The sequence below is a fragment of the Vidua chalybeata genome, chromosome 1 (genome assembly GCF_026979565.1).
Source record: "Vidua chalybeata isolate OUT-0048 chromosome 1, bVidCha1 merged haplotype, whole genome shotgun sequence".
NCBI lineage: Eukaryota > Metazoa > Chordata > Aves > Passeriformes > Viduidae > Vidua > Vidua chalybeata.
Window position 1 is genome coordinate 277,546 of NC_071530.1, and position 10,890 is coordinate 288,435.

The 10,890-nt window shown below is 53.6% G+C and overlaps 1 protein-coding gene across 1 annotated transcript; it reads left to right on the top strand.

Annotated features, from left to right (window-relative positions):
- The first annotated feature begins 1,292 nt into the window (after positions 1-1,292).
- On the top strand, positions 1,293-9,674 carry ASB10 (ankyrin repeat and SOCS box containing 10). Its single transcript, XM_053950902.1, has 5 exons — positions 1,293-1,584; positions 5,690-5,957; positions 6,445-6,949; positions 8,688-8,801; positions 9,051-9,674. The coding sequence occupies exons 1-5, from the start codon at positions 1,293-1,295 to the stop codon at positions 9,234-9,236; spliced, it is 1,365 nt and encodes a 454-aa protein (XP_053806877.1). The 3' UTR covers positions 9,237-9,674.
- Positions 9,675-10,890: the final 1,216 nt, after the last annotated feature.

Below are 10,890 nucleotides of genomic sequence, written 5' to 3' on the forward strand. Positions count from 1 at the left end.
GTGAAATGCTGAATGTGAGCACACTGCCTGCCCTCAGCCAGCATGGAGGGGGTAATGGAGTGGGGGACATTTGCAGTCAGAGCCTTCCTCACAGGGACGTTTCCTGGGTGGCCTTGGGTGCCTGAATAGTGCTGAGTGTGAGGGGTTAGTTGGGATACTGCTCCCAAGCCCATAGCTGGGTGAAAATGATGGCATTGGTTCCAGGAACAGCACAAGTTGTAAAGACAGGTTGGGGAGGAACTAAGAGTTCTTAGTTTGTCCTTTTCCTCATCTTTTAGGGAATCCAGACTTCCTGTACTCAAAGTTCCCCAGTCAGGGCTGTTGCTCTGAGCCCCTCACGTGGCTGGAGGAGACTCTGAAGCTGGAATGTGGATTCCACAGTGATGCTGGAGATAGAGCCACTGCATCCTTCAGGAGAACAGTGTGCTCCCAGCCCAGCACCAGGGGGATGCTGCACGTGCTCACTGGCACAGAGCATCTGTGCTGTGGCAGTGGCAATGTTTGTCATGATCCCAGTCCTGGGACTGGTTCATGGACCCTCTTCAGCTTCAAAGTTCTTACACAACTCTTTTCTCTGCTCTGTAAACAGCTGCCAAAAGGAACAGAGGCAAAGTCTGGCTCCCCGTTTGATCAGCACCTTCAGCCACACCACAAAGAACTTGATTACAGTTTGGGACCGATGTGGCAGTGCTGTACAAGCTGTTTTTCTCAGGCTCACCTCTCTGCCCTTCTGCATCCTGCCCAGTCCTGTGGCAGCCAGCCTTGCTGCCCCGGGGAAGGGGCTGGTTCCCAGAGCAGTGTGTGATGCTTGTTGAGGGTCTTTTGGTCCCTGTGGAGCTGCCTATGGGGAAGAGCCCTGTCCTTAGTCCTTTATGAGTTCTGATGCCAAGTCTGATCCAGGCCTTTCCCAAGCTCCCTGCCATGGTTGCCCCCACCTTCTCTGCCCCTTTCTCAGTGGGAGCACTGTGTGGAGCAGGGGCTCTTTGCAGAGCAAACAAGCACAAAGAGAGCGTTTCCAGGCTGCCTGCCACCCCTCTCCTGTGCCTAGTATGTGCTGGTGATTGCACCTAGCAGCTGAAAATAAGCTCTGGGAAGAAGGGGAGGTGGTGATGAGGAGCTGCCAAGCCAGGCTATTTATACTGGGTGATTCAGGCCTCTGTCTGAGTCCAGCCAGATGCAGGGGAGCTGGAACCCAGGAGCAACCTGCAAAGGACAAACCCTTGATCAAGAGGGTCTTTGCTGTAATAGCTCATTTACTGTGGGGCTCCGACTTCTCTGGTTAGTTACCTGTGATGGACTGCACCTTCCCTCTCCGCTCTGCCTCTCAATGTTCGCTGCAGCCGGCTCCGTGGAAGGATTCCTGCAGTGTGAGGTCCCACCACAGTGAGCGCAGCCTGAGCCCATATGGCTGGGGACACCAGCACAGCCGCCTGGAGCCACTGGAGTGCCAGGATCTGCTGGTGCAGAACGCACTCTTCACTGGAGACCTGGACATGGTGCAGAAGTACTTCACCAAGAGCGCAGCCATCAATCTCATCATTGAAACCAGGGGTGATGTGCTGCGCTGGACAAGCAGTAAACGTGGTGGGTATGAGGGACTGGGACATGGGGGGATAGAAAACTCCCAGGATGGGGTCCAAGGATAGGGCTCAGGCACCTGAGAAAAATACTGAAAGGAATCCCCAGTGGTGGAAGAAGAACTTGAGAAGAACAGCTTTAGTGTGAGGAAGGAAGTTTCCAAGGCTGTACAACAAATAGTAGCAGGCTTGTTGAAGGTGGCATGAGGCAGATCTACCAGGAAATAATGAGAATAGGGCCCTTGGAAGAGTTGCTGGAGAAGCACATCCTCAGGACTGTCCTGTTAGAGATTGCTGGGATGGATGTGAAATACGTGTGAGGTGGGGAGTGTGCATGGGTGAAGAGGCACCACTATGTTGCTCTGTTCCATGAGATAGATTTGACAAGGGGAGCAGAAATCCAGTCTACGAGAAAGATGGTGGAAACAAACTTTCCTCAGTGACAGGAGGTAGGAGCTGATCATTCTTAGTGTTTCTCTCCATCTGTACATCTCACTTGTCCATCTCTACCTTGTCCAGGCACATTCTGGGGCTACCACACATGCTTCCACACTCTGGTCCCTTTTACTCACCTTCTCATCAGCATTGTCTATAAGCTTCTCAGCAAGCAATGCAGCTGGTGTGCTCAAGGGAGAGGTGTGCTGGGCAGCCTTTGTGCCCTTGTTCTTGCTGCTGTCAGCTAGTGATGTGGTGCAGGCAGACTCCCAGAATTTAAGAGCATCAGGTGGGGAAGGTCTTTGACTGTATTGGTCCTGGTTTAGGGCAAATTTGGGAGAGAGCCTCCTCAACAGAAGGCTGGTGGCAAAAGCCACCCATATGAGAATGGAAGAGCTATTGACGAAGCTGCTTTCCCAGAGGTGCAGGCCAAATGTCCTGGTGCGTAGACAGATGACAGTTTTGTGGGGATCCACTCCAGCAAGAGACAAATAGGGTGCATGGGCTTGCCAATACATATGTACTACTTGTGAGTGGTAAAGATTATTTACTGAGCTGCAAGATTTGTAAGACACAGGTTTTGAATTGTTACAGTCTACTTAGGAATGAAATCACTAAAGGTATTACCCTTTGTGTAAGTGAGACCATTTGTCAGTAAAATAGGGGCTGCATGTGGTAACTCCTGTCTTATGCCAGGCTGGCAGACACTGGAGCAGCCAGTCTCTCTGCTGGTGAAGGTTTGTGCCCCAGAGAAAATGGATCAATGTAAAACAATCTCATGCAGAAATTTCTCTAATCAACAAGGTTTCAAGACACAAAAAACCCAACCAAACAAGATCATTCATCAAGCACAGAGCAAAAATGTGCTGCCAAATTTATCGGATAAGAATACAGAACAAAAACCAAAACAAACCTTCATGCTACCCGAGGCTTGTCTCTGTATCTCGCTGACAGTGTAGGGACAGGTTCCTAGAACAGTGACCTTAACAGTAGGTTCTAGTGACCCTGTCTTTCCCAGATCACCTCACTGGTATTTTAAGGTGCCCAGAGGAAGTGTAAACTGTCTGGTATCACTGATACTTACACCGCTTTCTGCCTTCCTAGTGCATGACTGGGAACCTCAAGCTCTCATGGGATACCTGCTTATATCCTTGGGTAAATAGAGGGTCCCATCAGGTGAGAGCATCTGCCAGGGGCTTCCCTTTCTTTACCTTTTTGTAGGCTACGTTTCAGTTAGACGAGGTGAAGTTTGCACACACAGAGCAAACTGGATACTGTCAGCATAGAACTTGCTCATTTATTTTCATTACTGAGAAGGGTAAAGTTCCCTGTCTTACACTCTGCATTGGTCCTCTGGCAATTGTTGCTTGGTGGTCTATTGGGGTCACTTAACTGCATGATCTGAGCAGTTCCGTGACACAAAATTAAACTGAACTCTACTAGCCTTCCATGCAGTTTGTCATGTTCTCTCGATCACATGAACAATGTGTGCATGGTGCTATGCCACGTGAGCAGGGCATGCTCTCCTGTGACCAAGGCAGGCTGGCTGTATGCAGCCAAGTGTGGCCAGAGGAAAACACCAGCTCAGGTGACAGGACTGCAGCAAGCAGCTGAGCCACGGGAGTGTCTGAGGACTGAAAGGGAACACTAAAGCTATGCAGGGGCTTCGTGCAAGGCTGGATATCAAGAAAAAGGAGGAAGTGGGGAGGGTCTAAGGGATAATTACCCCCAATTTTCCCCATCCTTGTACCTATGTCTATCGCTTCTTTGGCTTTGATTAAAAATAGCTGTCCTGTAGCTTGTTTAAAAATGTTCCTAGTGCCAGTGGCTCAGGTACAACTGGTAAATGGGTGTGCAGTGCTGGAGACGTGTGTGGAGCCAAGGGGTGGACAAAGGCATTGAGATGTGTGTGGAGCTGCTGGGGTCATGCTGTTGTGGTCTGGGCAACACTGGGCAACACACTGAGTAGGCATGATACCATTTCCCTCTCTGTTGTCTTAGTGATGTCTCGTCCCCATTTCTACCCTTCAAGCTCCCCTGCCCTTCCTGAGGGTTTTGCCTTCACAGCAGGGCACTGCTGAGGTACTGCTGCCTGAGTGGAGAGCCTTTATCAGCCTCTTGGCCCCAGCGCTTGGTCACAAGGTTTCCCAGAATAGAACAGCTGAGACTTGAGCTGTGCCCAGCCTGAGCCAAAGAGAGGGGTGTGATGCGTTCCCCCTCCCTGCGGAACGCCCTGGGCTTGCAGGCAGGCAGGCTCTGGGCCCAAACACAGGCTGCTGCTGGGGCTGTGCCTCAGAGCCTGGCTGGGCTGCACCAGCAGGTCCTGTCCTGGTCTCTGAGGACAGTCTGTTGGGTGCTATGGGCAGCATCACAGGTGGAAGACATGAGAGCCAGGAGCCCATCCGCACACAGCAGGCGTGTGGCCCCGCCCAGGTGTTCTGGCAGGCCCTGCTGGCTGGGGATCAGGGCACTGTGGCCAAGATCCTCAGAGATCCTCAGAACAGCCTGAGCCCCAATGCTGTGTTTGACACCAGTGACCTGGAAGAGTGGAAGAACTACCGCTTCAACCCCCGTGGGCTGAGTATGGGGCAGCAGTGGGGCTCAGCTTGGGCATGTGCTGCAGGGCACGGCTGCTGCTGGGGTCGTGTCTTACGGGTGCTACTGGGCTTGCAGAGCTGTGGGAGCGGGAGCAAGAGCATGGGGCTGTGGTCAGGTTCTCCTGTGTTCCTTGTGGAAGGGGGTTCCTGTTTCTGAGAGCGCAGGGTGCATCCAGGAAACCTGGTCCCTCCCACAAGGATTGTCTTAAGTGCTCGGGAACTGCTCTGTGTGCAGCCTGCTCTGCGCTGTGGGCTCCCACTGCGGGTTGTGCCAGACTGTCACAACAGGAGTTAGATCTTTGAGATGCTGCAGTTTGAACTTGGCCCTGGAAAACACAGATGACATACTGCCTCTACAAGAAGGAGCTGAGAGGATGTAGTGTGGAACACACCATGCAGTCTAGGATGTCCTCCAGCTCAGTCTGGGTAGGCAGCAAGAAGCACAGTTTAAGGAGATTTTTTCCTGTAGCATCTGCGGGCTGTTAGCAGGCAGAAAGCACCAGCTCAGCGGTGGTTTGTGCTGGGTCAGCATCTTTGAGAGCCGGCACATTTCAGCCCCTTGCTCTCTCCTAGGCTCTAGATGTCCATCTCTTCTGTAGCTTGTTGCCTGCACCCTGCTCAGGGCTTGAGTCCCTTGTGTGTGTAGCAGTTGGCTCTGACACCTCTCTACTGCTTGGTTCCTTGTGTTTGTGGTGCTTTACACATGGTGCTTGGCCCAGCCACCTCACTGCCATCAGCCCTGCTCATGCCCCAGACCCTTCATCTGCTGCACCCCTGACAACAGAAACCCCGTGTCCCACCTGAGCCACAGGTGAGGGCACTCAGCCCAGAACAGCCTCTGCTGTGGGCTGCTGCTCCCTGGAGCTCCCTGTCTGCATGACTGCGTGGCCTGAGAGCCTGCCAGGGATCGCTGTCTTTGGCGGGCCAGTCCAAATGCAGGCATCTTGCAGGGAAGGGACCTGATGTCCCTTGATGGGAAACGCGTCTCTCAGGGGGATGTACCTCATGCACTTAAAGGAAAGGGGCGGGTCTTTGTGCATCGTGGCTGAATGTGGCTCCCTGACCCCTCTTCCCCTGCAGGACTGTGGTCGCTGAGCTACGAGCAGGAGCTCACCACGCCGCTGCACATCACGGCCAGCCGGGGCTACACGGACTGCCTGCGGCTGCTGCTGCTCCGCGGCGCTGCCGTCGACTTCGCTCCCGGGGGCAAGACAGCCCTGCACGAGGCTTGTGCAGCCGCCAGCACCGCCTGCGTGCGCCTGCTGCTCGGCTCCGGAGCTGATCCCGACGCTGTCTCTGAGGATGGCTACCGGCCTCTCCACTTCTGCAAGAGCTCAGACTCCATCGAGTGAGTCCTGCTGGGGGAACGCAGCCTGCCTCCCTCCCCCTCGAGCCTAATCCCGTGTAGGACGGGTCCCTCCTCTCCCGTGAAGGTGGGCTGGTGGGTACAGAATGGGGGTGGCCTTGGTGCCTGTTCCTGCACCGGGATGACCTCTGAGGTCCAACAGGTGACTGCAAGCTCGTGTCCTTAGCAGAAGCAGCTGACGAGCCGGTGGTCACACTAATGTTCAGGGTGTTCCTGTGCAGATCCACTGTGCATGCAAGCAGGCATCAGGTGTGACAACACTTTAAGAGGTCTGTGCAGAGTTAGCTGAAATTAGGGTGACAGTATCTCTGTTCACCAGTCATCCTGGCTCAAAAACACTGCTCCAGGGCATGAGCAGCAGGGATTTTCGGACTCTGGGAAAAGCTGGGGTGGTGCAGATGTGGGAGCTGGGAGGTAGGATGGGAGGTGGGGATGAGGAATGGTCAGCAAGTCGCCTTGGCCCATACAGGTGTGTTCAGCAGCTGCTGCAGCATGGTGCCAGCGTGAACAGTCAGACGGAGGAGGAGAAGGACACAGCACTGCACGTGGCATCACGGCACGGCCTGGCAGAGCATGTCCAGCTGCTTCTGCACCATGGCGCTGAATTGGAGATGAGGAACAAGGAGGGGCAAACACCACTGAATGCTGCCTGTGCTCAGCACCATCAGCCCCAGGACATGGACCGCTACTACCGGGTCTGCCAGCTGCTGGTGGAGAGCGGTGCCAGTATCAACGCTGAGGACCGGGACCGGCAACACCCACTTCACCTGGCCTGCAAGAATGCCAACGCTCAAATCGCGGAGCTACTGCTGGCCCGGGGTGCTAATGTCAATGTCATGAACTACGGCGGTAACACGGCCCTGCACAACATCCTGCAAGTGGCTGCCTACAAGCTGGAGCATCGCCCAGAGCTCGTGGTGCGAGCGCTGCTCAACCACGGGGCCGTCCGCATCTGGCCAGGCTCCCTCCTCAAGGTGCGGGGAGTGTGCTGGGAGGGGAAGGCTGTGAACAACACCGGGGCCCCAGTGGACCCTCCTGTCACAGCAGGGCTTGTTCCAAGGCAGCCTGTTTGCTGTCCTGCCCTGCTCTGCCCAGGGCCTCAGAAGGGAGAACTGGCATTATTGGTATGGGAATCCCTGATGTTTTCTCCTGGGCTGTGTTTTGCTGTAGTACTCTCCTGGTTCTGTCTAAGCTCTGTGGACAGTACTCACCCAGTTTCCATAATTACTTGCTCTGGAAATTGTTGGTTCTTTTCCTCTGGAGGTGTTTCTTCTCAGGGGCACACCTTCCAGCTCCCGCTGTCTCTGCAAGACACCCGCAGACATAGGGTTAATTTCCTGTCTTAATTCCTGAGCACTGCCATAATTACCCAGCCCGGAGATCAGCAGATTGCTCTCCCCTTTGGGAAAATACAGGAAAATCAACAATTAACACTAATTAATCTCCTATTAACGCCAGATAATGAGGATCACTGGTACAGCCAGAATAGACTCTGACAGCTACTGCTGGCCTGGGCCATGGGGAGTGGCGGCCCGGAGCCAGGGAAATCTGCCTCTGTGCGGCTTTGCCTGGGTGGGGTGTGCTCCAAAGGCTGCAATGTTGCTAGGTACACGGCACTGGTGTCACCTGCACCCACGCCAATGTGGGACACACCAGAGATGTTGTACAAATACGTGTGAAGCCGCCTGCGGTTCTGTGCCACCCTTGGCATGGGCACAGCACTGCTTTAGACACAGGTACAGGTGTCTCTGCAGCCGTGCACCAAAGAGGCACAATCCTGCATCCCTGAGACCTTGGTGTGGCCCTCAAAAGAGGCATAGTGTGCTGTGCTGTGTTCTGTCTGATCACAAAATGAATGCCAGTCCCTGCCCTGGAATGGCTCAGCTCTAACTACTGAAATGTGAGGTAAGGAGTCTGGTGTAAAGCAGAGTGTTGGTATTTATGTGCTCCTTGCAGCAGTAAAGCTGATGGAGATCATCACCCCAGCCATGTATGATGGTCCCTGTGTCTGAGGAGAAGCTGTGGGGACCCGGCTGTGCTGAAGGCAGCCATGCTGTGCACGTTGAGTGATGGCTCAGCCCTCCTCTTGGCAAGGAGGGATGCTCTGGTGCTTCATACCTGCAGTGGTTTTTCTCTCCTGGGTCAGAATGAGGGAAGGACAGGAGTTCACCAGATTTACTACATCTGGATTGAGTAGTACTTTAGGAGGTGACAGTGGGGCTTGCAGGAGCTTGCCAAATGATGGTGATCACCTGCCCCTGATGCCTTAAGTTCTAGCTTTCATATTTTCTGGATTCTGTACTATATTAGTATATAACTCTGAACTTTATATAAAGCATTAGCAAGCTCCCTTCACAGCTTTGTCAGACTAAACCATCCTTTTCTAGCCCCAGAACCAAGGATACCATTACAGCTTCAGTCCCAAAAAGTATAAACAACAGTGAATTGAGGAGAGCAGTCTGGGAGGATGTGGCTTCATAACCTGAAGCTTTAATTGGACAATTAACCCCAATATGGGAATGGACCAAAACTTATAAAAATATAACAACTCATGACTTGGAGTCCATCTTGGGTGTAGCCTCAGCCAGGCTCTTGTACTGCCCAAGGTGTATCCTTTGAAGGCCTTTTTAATCAATCCCTGCTTTATTCCTTTAACACTGTCCAGCCTCTGTTCTGGGGAGCCTCTCAAGGCGTCTCTCTCTCCCTGGCCAGGTGCTGCGGTGCTGCCACACCTGCCCGCGTGTCATCGAGGCCCTGGTGAACAGCTACAGCCACGTGTGTGTCTCCGAGGACTGGGTGGATGCAGTTCCAGCAGAGGTTGTACAGGTAAGGGAGCAAATGCCAACTGCTGGCTGAAGAACACATCTCCAGGTTCTGCTGGGCTGCCAGGGGCATCTAGGCCTGGGGGGGGGTTGGGCACAGCTGGGGCTGGCCATGGTGGGGTGCAGGCACAGGTATGCTGCTTGGGGACACGGAGGATGCTCCATAGTGAGGCAAGTGAATGTGTGGTTCTACCTCTGTCCCAGGGTGGTATCTTCAGCTTTGCATGCCTCTGGTCCTTTCTTCTCTCTGTAGAAATACCCATCTTTCTACCAGTCACTTTTCTCCCTGGGGCACAGACCTCGCTCCTTGCAGCACCTGGCTCGCTGCACACTCAGGACCCTCCTGGAGGGCCGGCTGCTTCTGGTCCTGTCCCAGCTACATCTGCCAAGTGCCCTGCACCAGTACCTGCTGCTCGGCTTCGAGGACGTTCTCTACTAGGGGTGGCAGTTCCAGTCCCGCTGTGCCTTTCTGTGCAGATGTTCCACCCCTGCCAATGCAGTCTGCGCTTTTGCAGCCACCCCCTTCCCCTCACCCCACTCCTGCCTGGCCCCATCAGCCCCCTGTGCCAAGCCTGCTGCTGTGTCCCAGTCTCAACCAGCCTTGTGCTCCACATCATGCACCTGTTTTGGAGTGTTCTGTTTGGCCGTACTAATCTAGACAGACTCCAGACTAACAAAAGGAGGTATGGGAATTAGAGAATTTTGTGGTACAAGGAGCAAAGACACTGCATGGATCCCAGGCTTAGTAGTAGGATACCAGTTTCCCTATCCCAAATCCAAATACTCTAGCCTGTACTAGGCAACTCTGGTGCCCTGGATGATTGCTGTGGTCCTGTCTTTAGTCAAGTTGCTTGGTCTGTACCAAAAGGTGTTTGGAATAAATCCTGGTCTTTATACCTACCTGAGCACGACTTCTACATTTCTTTGGAGACTGTCCTGACAGAGGTCACCTGACACGCCATGGGTGGTGGCATATGTACTCAGACCTGTGCACCCACCTGCTTCTCAGAGGGAAATGTGGGGTGGGTGTTCCAATCAAAGCCCTTTTATGAAGGTACGATGTCTGGGTTACCTGGCTCAGGAGCTTGGGGCAGGATGGCCATGCTTGTGCAGCTCTGAGGACCTCAGTGCTGGTGAGAAGGAATGTGTCCTGGGCCTGTTGCTCCCCTGGGCAGAGAGCAGCCAACACCCAGAGCCCTGTGCAGGCTCACACTGCGGCCTGGGCTGCACCATACCCTTGACAATGTGAAGGGAAATGTTTTATCCTGTGACATCAAGACGCAGTTATGAAGAAAAGGAAGCACTATCCATCCTTTAAAGATGTGCTGTAAGCAAACTCCATTACTGCCTCTGGCTCAAGGAGTGCCTTGAGCACCACAGCTGTGGCTGGCACAGGTACCCAGGGCATTGGGTCCCTCCTCGTGCTGCACTCGTTCTGCCTGGCCTCTCTTCATGGCCACGGCAGCAGTAGGACTCTGCAACATGCAGCTCTGAGGAAAAGGCTGTGTGACAGACCCAGGGGTGCTCTCTGTCCCAGCCTCTCCAGGCACATGGGCTGTAGCTGTGTGCCCTCAGCCCTGCTGGTCTGAGGACGTGAGTCCAAAACCAGACTGAGAGGTTGGTTGTGTTGCTCCTGATGTGCCTGCCCTGCTGCTGTGCCACAGCAGGAATGCTAACAGGGTACGAGAGGGATGTGTTCATGTGCTACAGGGGCACACAAGGTGCCTGGAAAGCACTTGTGCCTGCCTTTTTGTAGGTACTATTGCAGTATAGACGTGGTATTTCTCAGGAAGGTTTGGCTGTATGACATACAGGGGCAGAGAGGTGAGATGTTGGCTTGGGGTGACCACAACGATCTGCAAAACTGGGATGAAGTGTACAGGGGAGCGAAAGTTTTTAAGACACATGGCCAATGGCCTGCCCTTTCACCGTGGACCAGTAGTGCATTTCCCTTGCAGCAGTGTAGGAACAGAGTCTGAAGTTAGTTACCTCCTTCCTGCTGGCTGAACCAGCTTGTCTGCTCAAGTCATCTGTTCTTGTTCCCAAAGTCTAATCACCACTTTCAAGAGTTCATTTTTAGCCAGATGATATCT